This window comes from Aspergillus candidus (genome assembly GCF_002847045.1).
Source record: "Aspergillus candidus strain CBS 102.13 unplaced genomic scaffold BDW47scaffold_73, whole genome shotgun sequence".
Classification (NCBI taxonomy): Eukaryota; Fungi; Ascomycota; class Eurotiomycetes; order Eurotiales; family Aspergillaceae; genus Aspergillus; species Aspergillus candidus.
Window position 1 is genome coordinate 69,086 of NW_020194078.1, and position 24,809 is coordinate 93,894.

A 24,809-nucleotide genomic window follows, 5' to 3' on the forward strand; every position below is an offset into this window, starting at 1 on the left:
TCCGATAAGGTTGTAAATTATATTAGCTGTTCACTGATCCCACACTTGGTCATATACAGTACATTTGAAAAAACGACAGAGGCAAGAACAAAAGACGCTTTCGTTGCCAGGATTTGGCCGCTGAAGAAGTAATTACTCAGTGTTTAAGGCGACCATTAAGCAGCGCAAGAGCACTCTCGAATGCCTTCACGACAGCAACATCTGCGCAAAGGTGTCAAAAAGTATTCTGAAAACATGTTGATGGTGGATCCTACAGTGTTTTCTCTTTTGCTCTAACGTGTCTTCCGAGTTTTGCACATGCTCTATTTGTGTTTTGAACCTGCTACAGTGAATACCGCGCATTTCTCAAGTGTTGGGCAAAACACAAACCTTTTGAATGCCCGAGTCTCATCGCGAACAACAGTAACGCGAGACCAAGCGGCAAATATCTAGTCGATGATAATTAGAGGAATGGCCTTGAATCGAGTGCCGACCGATATACCTCTAGCAAGTCTGAAATCTGAGCCTGTAATTGTTCCTCGGTTTCTCCATGTTTCTCCATCAGATCCAGATACCGTTCCTGGAGCTGTTCCCAGTCATAATTCTTAAGATCCTCAAAAGAGGTCTCTTCTGGAAAAGTACTAGACTCTGCCGTGTTGTGCATTGTTTAGATATCTCAGGTGGATGATGGCGTAGAGAGGAGAACCTTGACTTGGATTATTAAGGAATATATGGGAGAGCAAGATGGGTGAGATAAATGTGAGGGATGGTCAATGTAGTTACCGACCGGAGTATAGATTTCAAAGGCAGCAAATGGGAAACAAGCTTGTTGTCTCTCTGGAATAGCTACTAGCTAAATACGTCGTGGACATCTTATTTAAACTAGACTTAACACTTATTGAGGATGTGCTCAATTGTATGATCTGCATTCCACCTCTCAAGACTATAGGTACCAGGCGACCTCTAAGATTCCGAAATACTGGATTATGAAAAGGTTGGGTATTGTGGTTGTAAACGATATAATTGACTAGGTAGTTTAGATTACCATGATTACCACACCAACTATCTTATCAACATTTCCCTCAGGGTATCACAGACTCACGGTACAGGATCCGTAGCCTAACTACATTGGCGTAGGTTCTCATATGTATAGGAACTGCTTTATACTCACGAATCACGGCTGATTATTGGTTAAATCACTAATCCTCCAGTTTCTCCAACAGCCCGCTGTTTCTATTCCAGGATGTGTCAAGTATAATATCTTTCACTGCTTCATATTCTATGATATGACCTTTCATCTATCATTACCATCAGGGCTATTGTTATGATTACCATAGAGCTTATTGCTGCACTTTTCGTTCCCACTTGTTACAAGCTACGTCATGCCTGATAACAAGCAAAGCCTTTCACTATACAATACATTTGTACTGGACTGGCATTAAGTTATTCCGAGCCTGTAGGTGAACCTACTGGGCCGGAGCCGGAGATCATGAGTCATGCTATGTTACCTCGTCCATTCATGTGCGGAGAGTACTGTATTAGATAACAACCACTTACTTGATTCAACCAAGCTACTTACAGTACATCAGTACACTTGCGATTGTTCAGTTGGATATATCACCCTATTTGAAATGATCGCAAGATAATAAACCCCTCACAAAACGCGAAGTGAAGATATCGCTTTGTGTATATTTCTTCTTGTGATATCTTCTAAATCAACGGATTTGTTAATCAACAGGCAAGCAGGCAGTCCTTCCCATCAACAACTGGGTCATGGAACTGTGAACTGCTAGTCCAAGAAAGAGGTTTTTCGGAAAAGACATCTTGAAATGAGCTGCCACATATGTTCTCATCCTCCAGTAACGCGCCAACCTTTCTTTTGCCCTACCTGCGCTCGCAGTCAGCTTTACCAGCTACGGCTCGAAAATGCCAGAATCCGCCTCGAGAGAGAGTCTTTCGGACAACAGATCGAAGATAAATTAGCACCTGGGGATACTCGGAAAGAATATGCCACTAGCTTCGAAAGAGCGAAAGAAGTACCTGAAGAAGGGGGCTCGACTTTCCGGGCAGTACAAACTATTGCTACCGAAGAAGCCAAGTCTTGCGCTCGGAGACAAACGGTTGCAGCTCAGATCGAGCGCCTAGAGGCCGACATAGAACAGAGAAAGTCCGATCTGTCTCGAAGAAGGTCGGAGCTAGACCGTCGAAAGTCCGACGAGGAGTCGGCAAGGTATCAGCTCGCCGGAAGAGAAACTTCAACCTTGGTTGGTCTTCAGAATAACACCAAGAGGACGGACCACCTGTGGCACACCTTGCACAGTAGAACAGCCGAAGCCCGGATATTCCTCTGCAGGGAGATTGCCTCCCTCTATGGATTACACCACAGCGCTCGTGAGAAAGGCGGCAAGCTTAAATCGACTTACACAATTAGCGGTGTGCCCATATTCGACCTCCGGGATCTGAATGGAAAGTTGTGACTCTGGATTTTGACTTGTACTTACAGTTACTAATAGATCAACAGGGGCCTGTCCAGTTCAGATATCAACATCGATGTCTTACATCGCCCGCCTGCTTGTCCTCACTTCTCATTATCTATCTCTAAAACTCCCAGCTGAAATAGTGCTCCCCCATAGAAACCAACCGGCAACTACCATATATGCACCCTCTGGGTCATATCTTTCACAGAAATCCAATTATATGCCCTTCCCAACCTCATCACATTCGAGTTCAACAACAGGAGCAGACAAATCGCAGTCCCGTTTACCCCAATCTCGGCCTCTTTCTGTGGATAAAAGTCTCCCGAAATTAGCTGTGGAAGATTTCAAAACTTATTCTTTGTTCCTGGAAGGGGTGACTTGGTTAGCTTGGGATTTGTCTTGGTTATGCCGAACGCAAGGTCTTAACCTAGCATCGGATTCTTGGGAAGAAGTTTGCGATATTGGGAAAAACCTATGGCAGCTCTTTCTTGCCCCTTCTGTGCAAACGGCAGCACTAACTAGGGCATTTACCGGCCCTGACATACAATCACCGTTAAAGGCTACAAAAGACTCCCCAAAGACCACGATCCAAAGGACAAAGTCGTTCCCAGTGCTTGGGCACTATTCCCATGGCACGGTACATTCTTTCCTAGGCGCATCAGAAGGGATGGAGTTCATGCGAACTTGGAAACTTTCAACTCCCACAGCAGTCATGGACAAAATTAAAGCAAGTTTGCTTGGAGAAATGACAAATGCAGAATGGGAGGTATTGGAGAAGAAGGAATGGGACGACACGTTGCACGATCCAACTGATCCCACTCCCAGTGCAGAGCAGGGGCATAGGCTTGCCAGGGATGGTCCATCGACTGGGTCCATGGCCGCGGAAGACCCGCCTAGGTATAATGGCGCCTATCTCACTACTTCAACTAAAGTGGAGAGCTCCAACCGGTCGAAGGGAACCAGCGGTTGGACGAGGCTGAAGAATAGATCATGAGCTTTCTATGTATAGCTATCCAGCTCTAACAATCAAGTAATTGACTGATATGGTTTCCGAGAGAGGAAACGATAAGAGAGATAAGAGATGGTAACGATAACAATGATCAATGATCAATGATCAATAAAACCTGCCTCCCTATTCTGTTTAAAAAAACATACCAAGTTATAATGTTACAAAACAGGAAAACAGAAAGTGGGAGAAAGTTTACTATCCATAAATCGTGAACAGCATTCTCTTTTTCATGTTTGGTTCTCTTCGGGGGAGATCATGAGGGGCATCGGAAGGGAGGAAGGAGAGGAATGGGGCGCCATCATTGTTTTTTTAGTAAGCAGTGGGAGTCCCCCAGCTTGGCCATGCAATCTACAAAAGCGCGCCGTCCCTTGCCTGCAACACACGCTGTCTTTGCCCGAAGGCCACGCCTTCTTGTTCTTATGGACCAATATCTATTGATCTAACGATGGATTGATCCACATCTTTGTGAATATCAAACTTCGTGCATCCGGCATCTCCGTCCTTTCTTTAGTGAAACCTGTTATCTTCCAGTCAACTCTGCCCAGGAAGAAGTTCATCGATCAAGGCAGCAATCATTGCTCAAGCGTGAGATATCTGTGCCGCTCTTAGTAATGGATGTACCTGGACCGGAGGGACAATCCAGAACTAAGCAAACATGATGGAATTCGTGGGAGGGCAGCAAGAACACCAGAGCCTACCTCGTGAGTACTAAGGGACCCCCCTCCGAAGTCCTCGTCGAGGGATATTGGCGTTGATAAATAGCCGGGACAACTTTCTCGCAGCTTGCCAAAAAGTATGGTTTGAATCGAGTTAAACTGACACGATGCGCCAGTTCCGAAGGATGCTCTTACATCGATCGCCAATGTATCCGATGCCATCTTACGAGCCGAGCTTTCTCGAAGACTCCAAGCTCGAGGCGATGATAACAACGATAAATCAGCATGTGGCCCCAGAGAGCGGGGTGCATATAACACCTCCATACACGTCATGGCATTGTTTCTTATCCTCGTTCTAAGCACATCAGGTAAGCCCTCTATGACCTGTATGGTTGTCCGAAAGCTGATCACCTTTGTCCTTACAGCATGCTCGTTTCCCATCGTTGCCCGTCGATTCCCCCGCTTACCGATACCACGTCGCTTCCTCTTCCTTTCCAGGCATTTCGGTACAGGGGTCTTGATTGCCACGGCCTTTGTTCATTTGCTCCCTACCGCATTCCTCTCCTTGACAGATCCCTGCCTTCCTCGGTTTTGGAGTGAGACCTATCGTGCCATGGCTGGATTTGTTGCCATGATCTCGGTCTTCCTTGTGGTTCTCGTGGAGATGTTCTTCGCCATGAAAGGAGCAGGTCATGTACATGGAAGCGAATACGACAAGTTGCTTGCAGATGCCGATGGTGCGACTCCGCGCTACTACCGAGACGAAGAAGCCGACCAATTGAGCCCCGATGGTCAAGAATCGGAGAACATTCGCCTGGAGGGGTTGAGTGAGACAGACAGCCTTACTCAGAATTCTGCCTCAAGGCTTTCAGGGGACGGGCTCATTGACACCCATCCAGAAGTGTTGTCCCGCAAAGAAGTTGAAGATACGAACACCGAAGACTCGGACTCGTATGGGCTGCCTCAGACTGAAGGGCGCCGTAACTCTAGTCTACGATCTCGCGATCGACAGCCTCGTGTAAGCGGTTCACATCAAGAACCGAATCCGGCGCTGTCAGTGCAGAATCCTCAACGTCAGCTTCTTCAGTGCCTCCTCCTTGAAGCCGGTATACTCTTTCACAGCATTTTCATTGGGATGGCTGTCAGCGTTGCGACAGGGACCTCCTTTGTCGTCCTTCTTGTGGCCATATCGTTCCACCAAACATTTGAGGGGTTCGCCCTCGGGTCCCGCATTGCGTCTTTGATCCCAGACCTTTTTGCACCGTCCTCGATGAAGCCATGGCTGATGGCGCTTGCGTATGGAACTACTACGCCTATCGGCCAAGCCCTTGGGCTTATCTTGCACAACCTATATGACCCAGGCAGCACTACTGGATTGCTCATGGTTGGTATAACCAACGCAATCAGTAGTGGTCTGTTATTGTTTGCCGGGCTGGTGGAACTTCTCGCCGAAGACTTCCTAAGTCAGTCAAGCTACACGGATCTCAGGGGCCGACGGCGCGTTGATGCCTGTATAGCGGTATTCAGCGGTGCCGTGCTGATGGCGCTTGTTGGCGCCTTTGCATAAACAGCCGAGTCATCCAAGCTTTGTGGTCGTTATATAATACAAGAGCATATTCAGAATATACCCAAGAGTTACTGCAAGTTATACCACGTTTCTGACACTAGGATACAAACACTTATGACAAATAATACCTTGCCCCTATGTGGTGAGCCGTATGGCATGAACAACATAATGAACGAGTAGTTTCAAGCTTGATACGTTTAAAGAAGTCTGACCAGAGTCCATGGTCCCAACATGACTGCTGCGCTCCATGCACCAAATAAACTGGATAGGCGATCTAGCTGCGGCCATTCACGCCCGGGTCCTTGCTCAAAATGCGTGGTCCAGCCACTCTTCTGGATTTCCGTAGGATCCCATCCTGTACGGAAGTGGATAGGCGTCGCTTGACCATGTCCTGCGAGTAATGAATTAGGCCACACGGTTCACCTTCATCAGCAGATTTCTCTTAATCCGGCGCACCGCTCACTCGAACGATGTAATGATGATTGACGGGGGCTAAGCTCATTCAATACTTCTCCCGCGGAATAACATCAGAAGGCATTTCTCTAAGAGTCAACACTAAGAAAGCTATAATATATTCAAGCAACGGACTATTTACCAAAACGATGGACAACTCTGGATTAAAGAAAAGCCGACGCAGTAATATCATGTTGCGAGGAATTACCACTCGGCTACAAAAGGTATCATGATATCTTTTGGTCTTCGTAAGTAGTCCTATATTCAGTGCACCAAAACCTATGCGGCTACAATCGTAAATGCAAGGATTAGCCCGGATATCGATTCAAAGGAGGGGTAGGGGGCTCACGAAAGTTAGTGCAGAAGCACTGGATGCAGACGCTCCTTACAGGTTGGCTGAGTGATATCTAAACTAAGTAGAGATGCTGGGTTCAGAGGTGCGCAGACACTTCAAGCTGCCATATCACATGTGCCCATAGTGTTAAACATGCTTCGTTGTTGGAGCGCAAAGTGGTGTGTGTATTGCTACCGGGAGATGGCGATGTCAACCCTCTCGGTGAGCGAGGCGGCCGCGGAGAAGAAGCAGCTAGATACTGAGGCACAGATGAAGGGTTATGTGAAAGTGAAAAATATGTGATGAGGTATTGAATCAGTGACTTATGGTAGGGAGCTACAGGTAGACACGCAGCTGTAAACAGCCTCCTAGCATCCTTTTTTGGCCTCAATTTCACGTATGAGGAGCTATTCGTATTCTCAGTGCTCGAAACCCGGTGTGAAATGAGGGTGAGTAGCATATTAGTTGTCTAAAACCCTAATGATCTCGCTAGGGCGTAGTAAATCGTAAGCAATTAGGATGCTATATTTTGAACCAACCAGTCGATAGAGATCATTATAAAGGCTATGATTGCATTTCCTTAACTCTCCCAGTCAGTGAATAATATAGACAGAATATTCGCTATACTATGTAACAAGAACGCTTCTCAGCCAGCTCGGCCTGCATGAGGGGTAATCATCGTATTGTGTGTTATGATATCAAGCGGGAATACGTAACGTTGCATTCCATCTTCGCCCCACCCCTAACAGAATAGGAGATCGAGGTAAGGGATGAAAATTCGGGCCTGATTGTGTTCTCTTCAAGCAAGAGACTGGACAACCATAGCACTGGCACCCCCACCACCGTTGCAAATTCCAACGCAGCCAATCTTTCCATTCTTGGCCTTCAACACACCAAGCAAGGTGGCCACAATTCGAGCACCACTGGCACCGATAGGGTGGCCAATAGCCACCGCACCGCCATGGATGTTAACCTTGTCCTCGGAGATTCCAAGGACCTTCATATTGGCAAGTGCAACGACACTGAAGGCCTCGTTGATTTCGAAGGCATCGACGTCATTCTGAGACAGGCCAGCGTGCTTGAGGGCCTTGGGAATTGCCAATGCGGGCGCGGTGGTGAATTTGCTGGGCTGTTGAGCAGCGTCTCCCCACCCAAGGATCTTAGCAACGGGTTTTAATCCGAGCTCCTTGAGCTTCGCCTCCGAGACCAGAACGACAGCAGCAGCGCCGTCATTGAGAGGCGAAGAGTTGGGGGCAGTCACGGTGCCAGTCCCAGGGATGAAGGCAGGCTTGATACCGCGAAGCTTATCAGGGTTCAACTGAAAGAAACGTTAGCGATGCTCATTCTTAGGGAAGTGCCACCCTAGACTCGCGGCACGTGGACCTGTCCTCACGTTCTTGGGTTCCTCATCCTGAGCCACAGTGACTCCGGGCTTGCCCCTGAAACCAGGAAGCTCGACGGGCGCGATCTCGTCATCGAAAACTCCGGCCTTTTGCGCAGCCTGGGCCTTTTCGTACGTGCGGATCGCATAGTTATCTTGATCTTCTCTGGTGAAACCATGGTCCTGGGCACATTCTTCTGCCTGCAGGCCCATGAGCTCCTGCTTGCCCGCATCCGTCAAGCCATCTTTCATGATACCATCCACGACCGTCTGGTTGCCATACTTGGCACCGCTGCGAAGGCTGGGAAGGTAATGAGGGGCGTTCGACATGGACTCGGCGCCACCGGCCACAACGACGTCGGCGTTACCGGTCATAATAGTCTGGGCTCCGAGGATGATTGCCTTCAACCCAGAGGCGCAAACCTTGTTGACCGTGGTGCAAACAGTCGAATCCTCGAGTCCGGCACCGAGGGCGCACTGGCGAGCAGGGTTCTGTCCGACACTAATCCAAAGATATCATGGGTGAGTACATGTGTTTCAATCGCATCTTCATTTCCCGGAAAAGGAGCATTGGAACTCATGAAACTCACTTGGCCGAAATAACATTTCCGAAGAATACCTCCTGAACGTCCGAAGACTTGAGCCCCTCGGCCTTGTTCAGTGCCGCTGTATGCGCATTAATATGCGGTATATTGTAGGTATTAGGGAGCTGTCGCACCTTTGATGGCATGGGAGCCGAGTTGCGGCGCGGTTTGGCTGGCGAGAGAACTGTAGGAAAGTGTCAGTCGCGCGAACTGAGGTCAAGACACTCATGGGATCTGACCCCAAAAATGAACCCACAGGAGTCCGGGCGGTTGATACAATGTAGACAGGCGGGAGCGAAGACATGGCGGGCGAGATGGAAATTTAGAGAAAGATGACTTCTGTAAACAGTTGTTTAGACAATGTAGAGATATTGACTTTGAATGCAATGGTCTATTGTTGAAATCTGGTTCAAATTTGTCCGACCCAAGCGCTTCCTGAGGGGGGTGGCTCACTTGCTCCAAACGGTGAGACAAAATGGCAGCGCCCCTCTCCCGGCGGGGCCAGAATTAAGGCATCCAAAGCTCGAGACCTTAGAATTCTGGCGCTAACCGACCTTGGTAACTCGACCTAAATTCAATACTTCCGCCGTGATCCTGGTTCAGCCCGAAGCTCTCTTGCTACCGACCTGCCAAAGGACAAAAAAAACTTGGCGAGGTCGCAAGGAAATAAAACAGTCTCCACACCACCTCTTTCGCATCAGGTAATGAGATTAGGAGCATTGGGCGCAACATCATGGATGACCTTTATGACGAGTACGACCCCGAGCAATTGAATCTTTACCCGGTGCGCTGCGACTGACTGGCTATTTAGGTTCGGAAACTACATCGGCGAAGCGGTAGATACGGACGAGGAATCGCAGAATGAGGAGGTCAAAGCACAGGGTTTCGATTTTGACGAGGCTTTTGGAGAGGATGAAGACCAAGGTGTAAACGACCAGCAGCTTATGGAGGTGGACGGTACGCCATGATACCATTTATACTTCTTTTGCTCCTGGAAGTTGCTAACAAGTTTCATTTACAGAGGGGCCTTCCAACGCCGTTATCCTTCACGAAGATAAACAATATTACCCAAGCGCGCAGCAGGTCTACGGAGCGGATGTCGAAACCATCGTACAAGAGGAAGACACACAATCATTGTCTGAACCCATAATCGCCCCGGTTCAACAGAAAAAATTCGCCATTGAGGAAGCGGAGCTTCCAGCTGTCTACTTCTCACGAGAATTCATGACGGACTTGCTCAGCTTTCCTGAACAGATCAGGAATATTGCTCTCGTCGGTCATTTGCACCATGGGAAAACCGCGTTCATGGACATGCTCGTCACGCAAACACACGATCTATCCGAGCGCCTTAACAAAAGGGCAGGTCGACGAAAGGAAGAGCAGCTTCGTTATACCGATGTCCACTTTTTAGAAAAAGAGCGTGGCCTCTCGATCAAGTCGGCACCTATGAGTTTAGTTCTTCAGGGGACCAAGGGTAAATCCCATCTGGTGAACATCATCGACACACCTGGTCATGTGGATTTTGTGGACGAAGTCGCTGCCTCGTGTAGGTTGGCCGACGGCGTGGTGCTAGTGGTTGACGTCGTTGAAGGCGTACAGGCAAATACCGAGCAGATAATCAAACATGCTGTGCTAGAGGACCTGCCTCTGACTTTGGTGATCAACAAAATGGATAGATTGATCTTGGAGCTGAAGATCCCTCCTAATGATGCTTATTTCAAGCTGAAGCACGTTATTGAAGAGGTCAATACAGTTATCGAGAACGTTCTGCCTGGACAAGGCGAGAAAAGACGACTGAGTCCGGAGAAGGGCAACGTTGCTTTCGCCTGCGCCTCCATGGGCTGGTGCTTCTCACTCCAATCATTCGCCAAGATGTACGCTGATTCCTATCCGGGGATTGCGGCTTCTGATTTCGCCTTACGCCTGTGGGGCGATATATTTTTCAATCCTCAAAGTCGCAAATTCACGCGGAAAGGAGTGGAAGAGAACGCGCAGCGAACATTTGTCAAGTTTGTTCTCGAACCAATCTACAAAATCTACTCCCACACGATAAGCGAGAGCCCGGAAGACTTGAAAGAGACCCTCGCCAATATCGGAATCAACTTGAAACCCTCGCAACTGAAATCTGATGCGAAGGTTTTACTCAACCTTGTCTGTGAACAGTTCTTTGGCCCAGCCAATGGATTTGTTGACATGATAGTCGGGCACATTCCCTCTCCGGTCGAAGGGTCTCAGAAGATGTTGGAACGATACTACACCGGCCCTCTCGATACCGAGGTAGCGGCCGCAATGAAAGCTTGCGACTCCGATGGCCCGCTTATCGTCCATATTACCAAGCTCTTCTCTACTGTTGATGCTTCCGGTTTCAACGCGTTTGGGCGGATAATGAGCGGGACAGCCAGACCTGGCCAGCAGGTTCGAGTGCTCGGTGAGGGCTATACTCCCGAAGACGAAGAAGACATGGTGACGGCGACAATTGCCGATACGTGGATCGCTGAAACATGCTACAACATCCCGACGAATGGCGTTCCCGCGGGAAATATGGTCCTCCTGGGTGGGGTGGACAATTCCATAGTGAAGACTGCTACGCTGGTACCCTTGAAGTTAAAGAACGACGAGGAAGCCCATATCTTCAAGCCGATTCGCCAAATGACCGAGTCCGTGTTCAAGGTCGCCGTTGAACCGGTAAACCCGTCGGAACTGCCTAAAATGCTCGACGGCCTGCGGAAAATCAACAAGAGCTATCCGCTCGTCTCCACCAAGGTCGAAGAATCCGGTGAGCATGTCATCCTGGGAACAGGCGAGCTCTACATGGATTGCGTCATGCACGATCTACGAAAGCTTTACTCCGAGATGGAAATCAAGGTCTCGGACCCTGTGACTCGATTTTGCGAGACTGTCGTCGAGACCTCCGCCATTATGTGCTACTCAATAACGCCTAACAAGAAGAACAAGGTCACCATGATTGCGGAGCCGTTAGACGATGGCATTGCCGAGGATATCGAGAGTGGAAAAGTCAGCATCAAAGACCCAATCCGCAAAGTTGCGAAATTTTTTGAAGAGAAGTATGATTGGGACAAACTCGCTGCGCGGAGTGTCTGGGCTTTTGGCCCTGATGAGATGGGCCCGAACATACTGCAGGATGATACTCTGCCGTCGCAGGTTGACAAGAAACTCCTTGGCACCGTCAGAGATTCGATTACGCAGGGCTTTAGCTGGGGTACTAGGGAAGGACCCCTTTGTGAGGAGCGTAAGTTATCTTTCCTTCCCCAATGGCGCTAATACTATTGTCTTGATCATATACGTGGACGTGTGCCTATTTGACTATCTTATGCTAATACAACATAGCCATCCGAAACACCAAATTCCGACTTACGGACGTTTCGCTCGCCGACCAAGCCATCTACCGAGGAGGTGGCCAAATCATCCCAACCACTCGACGAGCGGTTTACTCCTCATTCCTCATGGCTTCTCCTCGCCTGATGGAGCCAATCTATTCTTGTGCGATGACAGGGCCTGCGGATGCAGTCGCGTCAGTATACACGGTTCTCTCACGCAGAAGAGGCCACGTCCTGTCCGATGGACCGATCGCCGGAACGCCACTGTACTCGGTGCGTGGGTTGATTCCAGTCATCGATTCGTTTGGTTTTGAGACGGATCTTCGAATCCACACCCAAGGTCAGGCTGCCGTCAGCCTGGCTTTCGATAAATGGAGTGTCGTGCCAGGAGACCCATTGGACAGAGAAGTGAAAACCAAGCCCCTCGAGATGGCGCCGGCAGTGGCGACGGCGCGGGACTTTGTATTAAAAACACGGAGACGAAAGGGTTTGGCAGAGGATGTCACAGTAAGCAAATTTCTCGAGCCGGAGTTGTGGAAGGGCCTTAGAGAGAGTGGCGTCTTGGATTCGTGACGCGCTGGTACAATATGACAAGGCGGCGTTTTTTATTTTAGCTGCAACCATTAGACTCCAATCCAGTAGTCCTTGTTATTCAACGACCCGGTTCCTGTAGTCTAGACCTTGGTTCATGACAACATCCCCCGCTGTAAAACTCCTTCTTATTGGCAAGTTTCCAGCATCTTCGCGATAACACCCATCAAGGTCCCGTTCTCCAATGCAGCGGCGACTCTCTCCTTGTCGGCCAGTTGTTTGTTGACTTCATCGGCGGTACTGTGTGTCCCTTCCTTGATTCGCACATCCATCCGGAACCGGGGCGGGAGAGATTGTTCGAGGCGCACACGCACACCAAGGCCGATTACCGTAGCCAAGCTGCAGTGCGTGATTGTTGGTGTGATAAGCACCGTGACCGTTCGTAGAGGAGAGTCCGGTACATTGGAAAGAGTCGGTTTAATTGAAATGTCGGGCAGAGACACAACTGCCAATGCTCCCAATGAGATCGGATGTTCGGGGTCGGAGATAGTTGAGATGAGATCTAAGTATACGTTAGGCATCTGTTCTCTGGGTTGGTCTCATTTGGATGGTGGCTGCAAGCCACATACCATAGATCTCTTGTTCATCGATTGGCTCTTCCAGTAGATCATCGCCTTCACTTTCCGACTCCGCGGACAAGTACTGGCTAGCCGGATCAACCGAGTCACCACCGGGGAAGTTCAGCGTTGAGGCGAAAAGACCACTGCCATAGGCGCTAGACTTGGCTGCTTCGGCCGGGCGCAACCGTGTAGGAAGGTCGGCATCGCTCAGGATGGTCGGGTTGGAATTCTGTATTTCGGTCGTCATTGTGCGGAAAGTTGGTCAACACTTGGATGGCGAAATCACATTGAACGCGGCCGGACGATAGTGGCGGCGGGGGTCTTGGATATGCAGAGACCTCTTATCACCAATCGAGGGATCAATGATGTTCCCCTCCACCCTAGCCGACCGCCACATGATTACTCCGAAATCATTATTAATGGGGCCACCCGTTCGTCCACTTAATAATAATATGCCATGCGGAGGGAATCACCCCCGTGCTGCTGCGGGTTCTCTGCACTTCATGCATTGCCTGGGATATCTTCCTATACAATTACGATGGTCTACATATGTATTGTACATGGTTTGTACATAGGTACCTACCATATACTCTGCACTAAGATGCTAATATTTGCTTGTCGTTCTTGTGGGCTATCTTTGAGAATTGGTTCAACTTTCTTTAGTCTTGAGTGTGGCTTCTAATGGAAAGTTAACCGGATTCACACTCGGGCAACATCCGAGGTGTATTGTCACTAGTCAATGATCAGTGTGCTGTTTAACCCCAGGAGATGGGGAGGCTAGCATAATGATTTACCAGTAATGTTGGGTAGTATCGAGTACTTTAGATACATTAATGAACTCTCTTGCGCACCCAGCCATCATCGTGGATTGGACAAGCGACTGAATGTTCTGCTGAGGGACTTATAATTCGGCGGCATTTCCTGTATCTCATTTACACCGTGTACCCCCCACTGAGTATTGTTCCTACTGTATTGACGGAGACACAAGAGAAGAAGACCAGGGACCAGGCGATCCTGGGCTAAGACACACTGCTAATAGGGTTGCCGGTTCTCTCCCGTGGGCCTAAATGGAGATCCTGCGTTTCCACATGCGAAATCCGTCATTGTATCGGTGGGCCTCTTGATCCCCAAAAACGCTATGCCGTCAATCACCTCGTATCTTCCATTAAGCTTGTTTCCCTTCTTCCTTCTCCCACTTCCTCCTCCTGTTCTTCCTCTTTTCTTTGTCATTCCTTGTACTTTCTTTCTTTTCTCGTAAAAGAAGAAATCAGGAACAAAGAACAATTTACTTTCGAAATCAACTACTGTCCAATATACCGGTTTCTCCCTTGCCAACTTCCTCTCGTCACCCCTCATCAGCTGGATGCGCTCATAATCCGGGCGCGTAACATATATTCTTCTGCAGCCCACCACCCACGTGTTGGATCCTATGCTATCGGGATATTGATTCTTGCAAATGGGGGGTTTGGGTTCTGTGATACAATATCCATCTCGCTTTTCTCTACGCCAAACGTTCTCGATCCACCAATTCCCTTATACCACGATGCAGGCCTCATAAGGTTGTTGTCTGTCCCCTGTCGTATCTTTTCCACATTCCACCATATCTCAAGATAGTAAGACTATATTTTCCTGTCTCGTTCTTTCGCGCCTCTACTTCCTTCCCACCCTTTGTCTCTATTTGAATTCTGGGGTCGGCTTGTAGGGCATCTTCCTCGGCTCTATCCATTCCGCAGTGCCGCTGGCCAGATGTCCGTGTTAAACCGTATTCTTTCAAAGACTACAGGACAACAGCCCTCCAGAGACTGTCTATCTATACTGACTTTCTACTGTGTTAGATACACTGTCTTCCTGTTCCGCAAGCCCCGCTTTCTATATTCGATTTCCTCGACGATTTGAACCTACGATACTTGCGATCTTGGCCAATAATTGCTGTAATCGGTCCGAAGAGAGATTGCCGGAATGACGGATTACGATTAAACGCTTCTCGCCACAGTCCAGTGCCTATATCGTCCTTTGGAGGCCCTCTATTGTTTACCGTGTTCGCCTTATTCAACCCTCCACCCGTCCGGCATATACACCTTGGTCTTTAGCGACGCCGGCATTGGCCCTGTTTTGAAAGACTTCGGCATCAACCAAGCTCGTCATCGCGAGGGAGATATATTCTCCTCTATTTCGATACTGAAAACTCTACATCTGTCTCATTGACGATTGGAGTACAGAGGGGTTCTCTTTGCGCCACGTCCTTCCTCTCACATATCCCGAACAAGGCAGGCCTTGGGGATATATATCTTGACCCGCGTGTCTTATAGCGCCATACATCCTCTTTAATATTGTCCCTTTGCCTGAACATCCGTGCTCTTAAAGCCAGAATGCAGGGCTACTCTTTTACTCCCCCCACGGGTCTCCCAAGGGAAGGTCAAAAAAGTAAGATATCCTTCATGAGAAAGATCTAAAAACGTGGGTTTGAGTAGACAGCTAATGCCCTTTTGGTTTTCGTTCAGATTATGTATTCGTGGATGAACATAACAGACACAAAAGGCTCAAGGGTGAGCGCCTCCGTGCCATGTCCAGTTGGGCTTTGTTAGAATTTTGCTAAAATACGCCACTAGTGATGCGAGCCTGCAATGGCTGTAGAAAGCGCAAGATCAAATGCGATGCGGCAACTACAAACACATGGCCCTGCTCCGCATGTACTCGTTTGAAACTAGTATGCGTGCCTCCTAGCATTGGCCAGAACAATGACTTCGAGGCGGGCCAAAGCATTGATACCGACAGCGTAAGCCCTTTGGGCATGACTGGTGCATCTGCGCCTTCGCTATCTTCCTTCCCAGTTCCTCAAAATCTTAACGATGGTAACCAGACAGCATTAAGGGATATCGCTGCCTATAATGATGGGGTCAGGATGTTTCAACATTTTGGTCAGCCTAATCCTGACCATCCTGGCATTTGTGATCTGCAATCGTCTCAAATACCCATGCCAGGTCATCCTTTTCAGGATCAAACCATGTTTTCTACGACCGAGACGCAGGACTTCATCCCCAACACGGCCTCGTTTGGTGAGGATGAACAGTCGACTGCCGAAGGTCTAAGCGAAGTTCTTGGGGAGTTGAAAATCGACGAGACCGGGATTGGTGAGTTCTATCATGATGACAGCCTCGGCCAGACGTGAAATCAGATTATTGATCGTTTGATAGCGCCATACATCAGGCAGCAAAGACAAGAAAGGGCCGAACCGGAAGTGCCGTTGCAAGATGAAGGGGATGAAGCGCTACCCCCTCTCAATACCAGAGCTGGCTCTACAATTCGGATCCCCCCAGAGCTCATGCCATCGGACGATGAGGTCATGGCGTATTTCAAAACCTATTTCGATGATATACATCCCTATGTACCAGTTGTACACCGATCTCACTTGTATCATCAATGGCAACACGACCGAGGTTCCATCTCGCCTCTTCTTCTTGAGGCACTGTTTGCCTGCGTGGGACGATTGTCAGACGATCCGGCACAAGGCGCACAGTGGCTTGCATTGGCGAACAGTGAGGCAGCTCCTTCAATGTGCAAATCATATGCAAAATCCTCAAGTCGCTAACAATTTCACTTTTTAGGGCATGAATCTAGCTTTATGGATGTACCTCGCTTGAGCACAATTCAAGCATTGCTCTTGTTGTTGAAAGCGCGAGAGTCGTTACCGAAAAGAGGCTATTATTACCGGTCGTGGCAGACTGTGAAGACCATCATCTCCATGGCTAAAGACCTGGATATTCATGAACATTGCGGTTTGCATGAAGACAACGCTTTCTGCGGTTCAAGTGCAGTGGATTGCTTGATCCAAATAAGAGTATGGCAAGTTCTCTTGGTTGTTGAAGTAATGATCGGTGCACCGCAAGGTAGGTCATGCATGTCTCATTGCATAATATAGTTGTTCTAACTTTGACAGGCCGGTCGGACTATGGAGTTGATCTTGACACAGTAGAATTGCGCCCGGTCTTGAATATCAAGGGCCTAGACCAGTTCGAAGTCGATCGCTCTCGGCACTATGCTCACTTCGTTCAGAATGCCCGACATATTCGCATAATAACTGACATATATCACAAGATCAAGCGTCAAAAGGACTGGGGGGCTAATCCAACACTTGTCGAGAAGAACCCCGTTTTCGCAGACTGGTTGCAGAATCTTCCTCCGGATTTGCAAGTCAATTATCCTGCGGATGGTTCGCCTCCCTGGATACCGTCTCACTTCGTAGGAAATATGCACTCCCATTGTCATCTGGGGATAATCCTGCTGCATCGGCCGCAGTTACTTGCCTCCAGATCCTTTGCAACGGGGGGGGATGGAAAGTCCCACATGGCAGTATGCTATTCTTCCGCAAAATATCTATGCCGACTACAGGAGGCTATCTTGGAACGGTTTGGGTTATCTGGCCTACTTTTCATGCAAAGGGGCATCAATTTTTCTATCTACTGCGTCTTAACCTGCACGATGCTACATTTGGTATTTCTGATGCTCTCGGACTCTTGGCCCAGTAACTAATTTCTTTGCTCAGGTTGCTATAACATCGCCAGACCCTAATTTCCATACAGATGCCCGTGAATACTTTGCACGGCACATGCGTATACTTGAGCGATGTTCATCCGCCTGGCCTATGCCAGAGATCCAGGCACAAATCGACTCTTTGCGACTTGCGTTCTCCGCCGATATCAGCCGCCCCTTTGAGTTGAAATCGACATTCCCTTATGGCAGTCCTTCAGAACAATACCATCCAAGTCCACCACTCGGTTCACACTATGATTCTAGGTTGAATCATGTTCCTATTCCCAGCGGTACTCATAGTGGAGTGGGATTTACTGCATACCCGATTACCCCTCCTATCTCAGCCGGCACTGAAGATTTAAAGTCCGATTCCTCTCAGCTCCAACATGTGGGCATAATGCCTCACCCTGTACCGAGCCATTCGTTGGATGCACCTCTAGTGGACGAGAATAGTTGGGACCCTACTCGCATCATCAAGTAAGAAAACTTCCTCCAGACAAGGCTCCAGTCACAGACTAATGTTGATTCGAAACAGTCAATGGAATATGGCGTTCTCCATGGGACCTTCACCTTTGAATTCAAATTCTCCCCCAATGCCTATCAACCACCCCGTTCAGAGCGTACATACCTCTTTAGCACCTCAATATCCCCAATACGGAACACCTGCAAAACCTACACCTACCGCACTGACCCCACCTGCCACACAGCACCTCAACACACAGCAAGTCGTGTTCACAGCACGAGACTGGCAACAGAATGTTGCCAGTGTGTTTGATCCTAATGGTTTGAAACGGCGGTGGAACCATTCCGTCGACCTGGACGCAGGGCACACGGCCAAACGGCAACGTTGACAAGCTCGTTCATTACATCTATGGACCCCTAGTCGGTATAGGGCGGATTATCAGCAGCAAATATCCAAATAGATGTCGTTTCCAGCCACTGTTCATGATCTTGATGCTCTGACATTAGTCCACCTGCTTCATCTATTTCCTTCCAGATACCCCCTTACTCTCTTCAATATCAGATCCGTGGATCATGTGCCACGGATTCTGATCATGCAACACTTGACAATCGTTGGATGTGATTGAATCAACCCTCATTGTTCCACATTAGACTAGGCAAATGATTGTATATATCGCGTGTTCGCTTCGATGGGAAATGATCTATACCCTACTTTTTTTCGGTAAGAGATTTATTCAGTACAAATATTGATTTCTTGCCCCAGCTCTTGTTCACGTCCGAATCTGCTAGTACAGGATGTAGCCCAAGGCATCATAAGGCAAAGATTTGGCATTTGGCGTTTGATATTCGTCAATATATAGCGTTAACATGTCAGAAGACAAGCAGTGAAATTGTGATATTAAAGCCGGGAACCACTCCAACACATTTCTTTTGACACACCACATGCGTGGTTCATAGCGAACGGTGGTACCAGGAGGCTTTCCACTGGGATCATATCCCGCCCTAATTGTGCACCTATCCATAACATTTGGTAAAAGGGACGAAGACAAGTCATCATGGCGATTCGGAACCCATGAACAATCAAACTCCCAGAGTAAAAAGACCGATCTGAAAGTGGAATCTCAGGTATAGAAGGGGAAAACGGCATGAGATAGTAACAAGACTAATTGACGAACTCAACCGCGTCTATGGATGCCTATCCGCTCCTCATGCGATCGAACAATCCGCGCTTTATCCCCGGGTAGTGGTTTCAATTCGTCACTCGGATCAAACTTCGTAGCGAAGTTCCTTGTGCCATCGGACGGGTCGCTCTTCTTTCCGGACTGTTGGCGGAGTCGCGCTTCTTCAAAGGCTGCAACGTCTTCGGACGTTATCGCGATAGCTGTGGGTTTCCGGCGAAGCATCGTTGCTTCGCATAATTTGTCTGACTGGAAGAGAGTAGTAGAAATGGTGACAAGGGAGATAGATTAGCTTGCAGACTTTCAAGACGCGTTCCGCGAAAGGGCGATGTACGATCACGTGATGGGGCTCCGAGGCCATGGAATTCTTTTTGGCATCTCCCGCGGCCTTCGTGAACTTTGCCATAACGAATAAGGCTCATGAAAAAAATGTTCCATCCACGAACCATCCAGTTAACCCGCAAGGGTGCTGGTTCCAGAATTACGGGGCAGATTTTGGCACCTATTCGGTCATTTTCTCAGACCCAATGCCATGGAGATCAAGGCGCAAGCCCGAAGGGTAAGTACTTCTGCATAACCCACTTGTATCCGCTTGACGACTCTTTGCTTCTGATTTACTCGCCTGCTCGCGGCATCCCTTCGTGGATATTGACATTTTGCAGGTAATCCCAATGTCACCCCTAAGAAACATTCTCCCTCCGGTGCCTCACCTCGCCCTGACCGTCGGAAGACCAACGTACCGCCGGTGAACTTGAACCCGAAAAACACGACTTTTGATCGACCTCGATACCGCCGTGTAGTTGACGCAAGATCCCTCGCGGCTCCCCAAGCCGGCCGTCAACCAGGTGCTATCCTCCACAATCCTAGGTTTCGGGGGAACCGCAATTCTTTCCCTCCCCGTTCTGGAAAACCTACTAGGCCTCCCGGCAAGTCTGGATTCAGGGACAAGAAGTTCGTGCGCGGTGGACCGAAATCATCCGAGGCGGATGCAGGCGATACCACCCAAAAGGATGAAGTCGAAAATGCCTTTGTTGACATTGTCGAGAAGGGGAAGCCGGTACCCGTTCGTTACAGTCCTCGGGCGTGTGACTATGCTGCCTTGAAGGAGAGCTGGCCGGCTTTCCCGACTGATGCGAACGCCCGTGCTGCCGGGGTCGCTGAGAAACTATACAAGCTGGGTGATCGCTTGCCCAATGGTTATACGCAACCAGAGGAGCTAGGAAAGCGTCTTTTCATGGGCCAGTATGTTCAATTCGCAAGCGAAGAGGAACGGACGAAGGCTATGGCTGTAGCCAACAAGCTATCACAACAACGTGCCGACAAGTTCTCGCAGCGGAAAGGCGATGTTGTGGAATCTCAAGAAATCGGCTTCGATCCACTACGGAAGGAAGATCAGCAATCTCTCTTTCAGTCTCTGGTGCAGGGGAGGTATCCCAGCGCACCAACTCAGCAGGCTGACAAATCCCCTGTCATTGGGGATATTCTCAAGAATCTCGAGAACAATGAGACATACCAAATGGCGGGGAAGAGTTCACAGTTCATGAAAAAGATGGAATCACTTCTGGCTGCTGGCCGTCCTGTCAAGCGTTCCTAGCGCCGGTGCTGTGACATTGTACAATAGTGCTTGTTTTCCGTCTGTATTCTTGGTCATAGCAACCCGTCGCTAAGCTAAATTTGTGTAATTAAGGTGCAGAAAATATGAATTATACCTAACGACTATGTGTACATGTAGATCTCCAATCTCAACACAGCCAGCAGCTTCTGAGTTCCCCCATTGCTTATACCCGCTCGAGCGCCTTCCTCGCAGTTTCAAATAGATCTTTGACGTCTTTGTGGCTCTTCTCTATTAACTTCTCCATATGCTCGTGTGCTTTCCGAACATCGTCGGGCCTCGCAAGCTTCTTCTTCTGCATATCCTGGAGGCGTTTATGGAGAGCACCTCTAGAGTCGCGAATCGAGCTATTTGCCTTTTCCATTGCCGCTTTCGCCAGACCAATTGCATGATCGCGCGATTCCTTTGTAGGTGGTGGGATCGGAATGTTTAGTTGAAGAGCATTGTGCGCATCCGGCTGCGGAGTCAGGGACAGGTTGGAGGAGACAATTGTCGAAGCGATCGCTTTAACATGCTGTATGTATATAAATCAAGCTTAGATTATGAAGAGACATGAAACCAGACCAGTAAACAGGGGAGAGGTCAAGCATGGAGTGTTTGAATACTGACATCTTCTTCTGAAGCGAGCACAGTCACCATGCGTCCGCCTTTCGGAACAACCTGTGCCAATTCTCCAAGCTTCACGGAATCCTTGGAGCCTTTGTGAGGTTTGACACGAAGGGATTCAATCGATTCAGTGTTAAACCGTCCGCCTACTCGATTCTTGGCCAGGTCGTCTTTCAACTGCGAAAGAGCAGTCGAGATGCCATCCTGCAACTTTGAGAGATCATAAGGGTCTTCAGAAGATGGTGGGGGACCTGAAGGTGATGCCGGGCCCGCGTCAGGCTGCTTTTTCGCTTTGTCCTTCTTCTTATACAGCATATGAGAGCTTCTGAAGCCCCTGTTCCCGACCTGAAGCGTATTTCTGGGCCATGGTAGAAGACGTGGAGATTGAACTGGTAAGTTGAGTTTGGGCGCTCCTGATAACAATAGGAGTCGTACACGGCCAAAATAAGCCATTTTCAGAGCACGGTGAACACTTATAACAATGGTTGTATAGACTGTTTCCTAGGTTTGCCGGCTGTTGTGGGAGGTGACGCACGAGTTGCGGTTAAAGGGTAATTGACAGCTAGGTAGCAACCACGTAGTAATGGCACGCAGCAGGCACCGAACACTCTGACAAGTGTTTAGAGAACACCGACCGAAATCGACCCGAATTGAGAAGCCAAAGAATGGCTTCCGCTGATCGATCATACTCTAGCTCCGGTCATCAATTGCTTATTTATATTTTCTAAAGTACGGGGTTTAAGAGGACGAATTTACGGTTGAGTAGATGTCCTTGTGTAAGTCTTAAAATGAACCAAAATTTTCAAATCTAAGAATACTTTTGAAAAGTCTCTGCCCAATCATAAAAAATGCGCTCCTGATGTAAAAGCCAATGTGTGGACGAAGACCCAGTTTCAGAAAAAAGAAAAAGGAGCAGAAACAAACAAAATAGCCCCTTTCCGTAATATCGTCATGTAATAAACGAAGGCCTTTGGGCGGCTTCAGTTGCGGTACGGTCTTAGCACTGACTGTACAGCTTTACCGAGTAGCCATGGCCTTCGTGATGAGTCGCTTAAGAGCGAGCTCCTTCTTCTTGAGATCCTCGGGAGAGGACTCCTCAACCTCGAGCTGCGCCATGGCATCGCTAAGGGCAGACTCGATCTTCTCCTTGTTGCCCCGCTTCAGCTTCATCGACATTCCGGGGTCGGAAACGATCTCCTCGACACGAGAGATGTAAGACTCGAGCTGTTGACGAGATTCGAACTTCTTGGTGAAAGCCTCGTCACTGGACTTGAACTTGGCAGCGTCTAGGATTTGTTAGTTACGTGCTGCGTGAAACTAGAGAGCAAGCTTCACTTACCATCAATCATCTGCTCGATCTCGCCAGTGGAAAGTTTACCAACTGCATTCGAGATGGTGATGTTGGCAGTGCGGCCAGAGGACTTCTCCGTCGCAGTGACCTTGAGGATACCGTTCACGTCAACCTCGAAAACACACTCAAGAGCAGCTTCACCAGCCCTCATAGGAGGAATGGGCGCCAGAGTGAACTCTCCAAGAGAGGTGTTGTCAGCGCAGTTGGTACGCTCACCCTGGAAAACAGGGAACTGGACGGTGGTCTGGTTGTCCACAACAGTAGTGAAAGTGCGCTTCTTGATGGTGGGAACAGTCTGGCCACGCGCAACCACGGGGGCAAAGATGTTGCCTTCCATGGCAACACCAAGAGAGAGAGGAACGACATCGAGCAGCAACAGATCTTGAGTCTCAGCAGAAGTAGCCTTGCCCGAAAGGATACCAGCCTGAACAGCGGCACCGTAGGCAACGGCCTCATCGGGGTTGATGCTCTGAAGAAAAAATCATTAGATGCGTTCTTCTAATCATGCACAGGAACTGCTTACCTTTTCCAGCTTCTTTCCATCGAAGAAATCGCTCAGGAGCTTTTGGATGCGAGGGATACGGGTGGAACCACCGACAAGCACGATCTCATCAACCTGCTTCTTCTCGAGACCGGAGTCCTTCAGGACCTGCTGCACAGGGTCCAGAGTACCAGAGAAGCTCTTGGCGTTGAGGTCCTCGAAACGAGCACGAGTAAGAGAGGAGTTGAAATCCTCGCCATCAAACAAAGAATCAATCTCGACAGTGGTCTGAGTGGCGTTGGACAGAGTACGCTTGGCACGCTCACAGGCGGTTCTCAGGCGGCGCAAAGCCCTGGGATCACCGGAGAGGTCCTTTCCAGTCTTGCGCTGGAACTCCTTCTTGAAGTGGTCAAGGAGGTTGGTATCAAAGTCCTGACCACCAAGATGGGTGTCACCAGCAGTGGCCTTGACGGTGAAAACACCGCCTTGGATGTTGAGGAGAGAGACATCAAAAGTACCACCACCAAGATCATAGATCAAGACATTGCGCTCCTTGTCAGACTTTCCAGAGCCAAGACCATAGGCAATGGCGGCGGCAGTGGGCTCGTTAATGATACGGAGAACATTGAGGCCGGCAATGGCACCAGCATCCTTGGTAGCCTGACGCTGGTTGTCATTGAAGTAAGCCGGGACAGTGATGACCGCCTTCTCGACCTTCTTGCCCAACTTGGTCTCCGCGACCTCCTTCATCTATTGATGTAGTTGGATTAGTTTCTTTTTTTTCGATTTCGAACTCTGGTCTGAATTACCTTCATCAACACCATGGAAGAGATTTCCTGAGGAGAGAAAGTCTTGGTCTCACCAAGGTAGTCAACCTCGACGATGGGGTTTCCACCCTGGTCGATAACCTTGAAAGGCCAAGATTCAACATCCTTCTTGACAATGGGGTCCTCGTATCTCCGACCGATAAGACGCCTAGAAAAATTAGAACCAATGTTCTAATCTCTTGAGCGCGCAACAAGGGTAGAAAATTTCTTACTTGATATCGAAGACAGTGTTCCTCGGGTTCATGGCAGCCTGGTTCTTCGCGGCCTCGCCAATCAAACGCTCCTTGTCGGTGAAGGAGACGAACGATGGGGTGGTATAGCTACCCTGCTCGTTGGCGACTACATCGATGCTGGTTAGAAAATAATTGCCTGATACCAGGATAATTATGTGGACTTACTGATTTCCACATTGGTGCCCTCATAGTTGGCAACACAAGAGTAGGTCGTGCCTGCAAACACTAGGTAAGTACCTGTCCCATCAGATAGTACAATGGTGACAACCCACCAAGATCGATGCCAACGGCACCTTCGTAGACTTCGTCAGACATGGTAATAGATCACAAAAGACTGTATTAAGGTCCTAGGGATTCAAAAAAAAGTGAAAAGAAAAATGGGTTGAATGGAAATTTAGGAAGAACAGAAAATCTAAAATCACTCCAGCGCCGAGGTGGGAGTGGTTAAAATTTTAGAGGTCTGCAGTGGAGGGAAGAGTAAGGAAAAAAAAAAGCCCCGAGACAGCCCACTTTTCCTCCCCTCGCTCATCTCACTTTTTAAGGGAAAAAATTTTTTTTCTTTTTTTTTTTTTTTTTTTAACCAAACTTTCTTGCTCCTCG

General features: G+C 48.8%; 10 protein-coding genes across 10 annotated transcripts; 5 read left to right on the forward strand and 5 right to left on the reverse strand.

The window, feature by feature from the left end:
- Positions 1–2: 2 nt before the first annotated feature.
- BDW47DRAFT_113056 (uncharacterized protein) lies at positions 3–838 on the reverse strand. The gene is made up of 4 exons (XM_024814305.1): positions 482–838; positions 370–428; positions 255–319; positions 3–201 (listed from the first exon to the last, which is right to left on the reverse strand). The coding sequence occupies exons 1-4, from the start codon at positions 641–643 to the stop codon at positions 137–139; spliced, it is 351 nt and encodes a 116-aa protein (XP_024667992.1). The 5' UTR covers positions 644–838; the 3' UTR covers positions 3–136.
- A 970-nt stretch (positions 839–1,808) lies between these two features.
- BDW47DRAFT_120750 (Atg14 domain-containing protein) lies at positions 1,809–3,450 on the forward strand (the record flags this gene model as incomplete). Its single annotated transcript, XM_024815530.1, has 2 exons — positions 1,809–2,452; positions 2,493–3,450. The coding sequence occupies 2 exons, from the start codon at positions 1,809–1,811 to the stop codon at positions 3,448–3,450; spliced, it is 1,602 nt and encodes a 533-aa protein (XP_024667993.1).
- Positions 3,451–3,759: 309 nt separating this feature from the next.
- BDW47DRAFT_113061 (putative ZIP family zinc transporter) lies at positions 3,760–5,838 on the forward strand. The gene is made up of 3 exons (XM_024814306.1): positions 3,760–4,166; positions 4,298–4,489; positions 4,547–5,838. Exons 1-3 carry the CDS (start codon positions 4,121–4,123, stop codon positions 5,686–5,688), a joined length of 1,380 nt encoding a protein of 459 aa, XP_024667994.1. The 5' UTR covers positions 3,760–4,120; the 3' UTR covers positions 5,689–5,838.
- A 1,064-nt stretch (positions 5,839–6,902) lies between these two features.
- Positions 6,903–8,893, reverse strand: erg10B (acetyl-CoA C-acetyltransferase). The gene is made up of 5 exons (XM_024814307.1): positions 8,680–8,893; positions 8,575–8,624; positions 8,447–8,522; positions 7,869–8,358; positions 6,903–7,793 (listed from the first exon to the last, which is right to left on the reverse strand). The coding sequence occupies exons 1-5, from the start codon at positions 8,742–8,744 to the stop codon at positions 7,275–7,277; spliced, it is 1,200 nt and encodes a 399-aa protein (XP_024667995.1). The 5' UTR covers positions 8,745–8,893; the 3' UTR covers positions 6,903–7,274.
- A 177-nt stretch (positions 8,894–9,070) lies between these two features.
- BDW47DRAFT_85168 (116 kDa U5 small nuclear ribonucleoprotein component) lies at positions 9,071–12,424 on the forward strand. The gene is made up of 4 exons (XM_024820038.1): positions 9,071–9,193; positions 9,252–9,397; positions 9,462–11,690; positions 11,789–12,424. The coding sequence occupies exons 1-4, from the start codon at positions 9,174–9,176 to the stop codon at positions 12,349–12,351; spliced, it is 2,958 nt and encodes a 985-aa protein (XP_024667996.1). The 5' UTR covers positions 9,071–9,173; the 3' UTR covers positions 12,352–12,424.
- Positions 12,425–12,497: 73 nt separating this feature from the next.
- BDW47DRAFT_129472 (iron-sulfur cluster assembly protein CIA2) lies at positions 12,498–13,176 on the reverse strand (the record flags this gene model as incomplete). Its single annotated transcript, XM_024816996.1, has 2 exons — positions 12,498–12,871; positions 12,939–13,176. 2 exons carry the CDS (start codon positions 13,174–13,176, stop codon positions 12,498–12,500), a joined length of 612 nt encoding a protein of 203 aa, XP_024667997.1.
- A 1,727-nt stretch (positions 13,177–14,903) lies between these two features.
- Positions 14,904–18,645, forward strand: BDW47DRAFT_85186 (Zn(II)2Cys6 transcription factor). Its single transcript, XM_024820039.1, has 8 exons — positions 14,904–15,353; positions 15,431–15,475; positions 15,539–16,060; positions 16,124–16,465; positions 16,535–16,816; positions 16,867–17,420; positions 17,473–17,936; positions 17,995–18,645. Exons 1-8 carry the CDS (start codon positions 15,299–15,301, stop codon positions 18,308–18,310), a joined length of 2,580 nt encoding a protein of 859 aa, XP_024667998.1. The 5' UTR covers positions 14,904–15,298; the 3' UTR covers positions 18,311–18,645.
- An 825-nt stretch (positions 18,646–19,470) lies between these two features.
- BDW47DRAFT_113071 (uncharacterized protein) lies at positions 19,471–20,779 on the forward strand. The gene is made up of 2 exons (XM_024814308.1): positions 19,471–19,658; positions 19,762–20,779. The coding sequence occupies exons 1-2, from the start codon at positions 19,529–19,531 to the stop codon at positions 20,691–20,693; spliced, it is 1,062 nt and encodes a 353-aa protein (XP_024667999.1). The 5' UTR covers positions 19,471–19,528; the 3' UTR covers positions 20,694–20,779.
- Positions 20,780–20,877: 98 nt separating this feature from the next.
- Positions 20,878–21,632, reverse strand: BDW47DRAFT_129474 (ribosome-recycling factor; the record flags this gene model as incomplete). Its single annotated transcript, XM_024816997.1, has 2 exons — positions 20,878–21,225; positions 21,321–21,632. The coding sequence occupies 2 exons, from the start codon at positions 21,630–21,632 to the stop codon at positions 20,878–20,880; spliced, it is 660 nt and encodes a 219-aa protein (XP_024668000.1).
- A 460-nt stretch (positions 21,633–22,092) lies between these two features.
- On the reverse strand, positions 22,093–24,743 carry hscA (putative Hsp70 chaperone (HscA)). Its single transcript, XM_024814309.1, has 7 exons — positions 24,482–24,743; positions 24,375–24,425; positions 24,189–24,315; positions 23,959–24,124; positions 23,192–23,899; positions 22,657–23,137; positions 22,093–22,603 (listed from the first exon to the last, which is right to left on the reverse strand). Exons 1-7 carry the CDS (start codon positions 24,522–24,524, stop codon positions 22,335–22,337), a joined length of 1,845 nt encoding a protein of 614 aa, XP_024668001.1. The 5' UTR covers positions 24,525–24,743; the 3' UTR covers positions 22,093–22,334.
- Positions 24,744–24,809: the final 66 nt, after the last annotated feature.

Bases quoted from the DNA above. Each gene is read 5' to 3' on its own strand.
- BDW47DRAFT_85186 (XM_024820039.1), top strand. From the start codon at position 15,299: ATGCAGGGCTACTCTTTTACTCCCCCCACGGGTCTCCCAAGGGAAGGT. The intron at 15,354-15,430 runs GTAAGATATCCT...GTTTTCGTTCAG, and splicing joins CCCAAGGGAAGGTCAAAAAA to ATTATGTATTCGTGGATGAA. The intron at 16,061-16,123 runs GTGAGTTCTATC...ATCGTTTGATAG, and splicing joins AATCGACGAGACCGGGATTG to CGCCATACATCAGGCAGCAA.
- hscA (XM_024814309.1), bottom strand. From the start codon at position 24,524: ATGTCTGACGAAGTCTACGAAGGTGCCGTTGGCATCGATCTTG. The intron at 23,138-23,191 runs GTAAGCAGTTCC...TTTTTTCTTCAG, and splicing joins ATGGAAAGAAGCTGGAAAAG to AGCATCAACCCCGATGAGGC. The intron at 22,604-22,656 runs GTAAGTGAAGCT...AACAAATCCTAG, and splicing joins GATCGAGCAGATGATTGATG to ACGCTGCCAAGTTCAAGTCC.
- erg10B (XM_024814307.1), bottom strand. From the start codon at position 8,744: ATGTCTTCGCTCCCGCCTGTCTACATTGTATCAACCGCCCGGACTCCT. The intron at 8,523-8,574 runs GTGCGACAGCTC...ATGCGCATACAG, and splicing joins CGGCTCCCATGCCATCAAAG to CGGCACTGAACAAGGCCGAG. The intron at 8,359-8,446 runs GTGAGTTTCATG...TCTTTGGATTAG, and splicing joins GGAAATGTTATTTCGGCCAA to TGTCGGACAGAACCCTGCTC.
- BDW47DRAFT_113061 (XM_024814306.1), top strand. From the start codon at position 4,121: ATGATGGAATTCGTGGGAGGGCAGCAAGAACACCAGAGCCTACCTC. The intron at 4,167-4,297 runs GTGAGTACTAAG...ACGATGCGCCAG, and splicing joins AGAACACCAGAGCCTACCTC to TTCCGAAGGATGCTCTTACA. The intron at 4,490-4,546 runs GTAAGCCCTCTA...TTGTCCTTACAG, and splicing joins CCTCGTTCTAAGCACATCAG to CATGCTCGTTTCCCATCGTT.
- BDW47DRAFT_113056 (XM_024814305.1), bottom strand. From the start codon at position 643: ATGCACAACACGGCAGAGTCTAGTACTTTTCCAGAAGAGACCTCTTTT. The intron at 429-481 runs GTATATCGGTCG...ATCATCGACTAG, and splicing joins AGATTTCAGACTTGCTAGAG to ATATTTGCCGCTTGGTCTCG. The intron at 202-254 runs GTAGGATCCACC...ACCTTTGCGCAG, and splicing joins AGAGCAAAAGAGAAAACACT to ATGTTGCTGTCGTGAAGGCA.
- BDW47DRAFT_85168 (XM_024820038.1), top strand. From the start codon at position 9,174: ATGGATGACCTTTATGACGA. The intron at 9,398-9,461 runs GTACGCCATGAT...TTTCATTTACAG, and splicing joins GCAGCTTATGGAGGTGGACG to AGGGGCCTTCCAACGCCGTT. The intron at 11,691-11,788 runs GTAAGTTATCTT...AATACAACATAG, and splicing joins AGGACCCCTTTGTGAGGAGC to CCATCCGAAACACCAAATTC.
- BDW47DRAFT_113071 (XM_024814308.1), top strand. From the start codon at position 19,529: ATGTTCCATCCACGAACCATCCAGTTAACCCGCAAGGGTGCTGGTTCC. The intron at 19,659-19,761 runs GTAAGTACTTCT...GACATTTTGCAG, and splicing joins TCAAGGCGCAAGCCCGAAGG to GTAATCCCAATGTCACCCCT.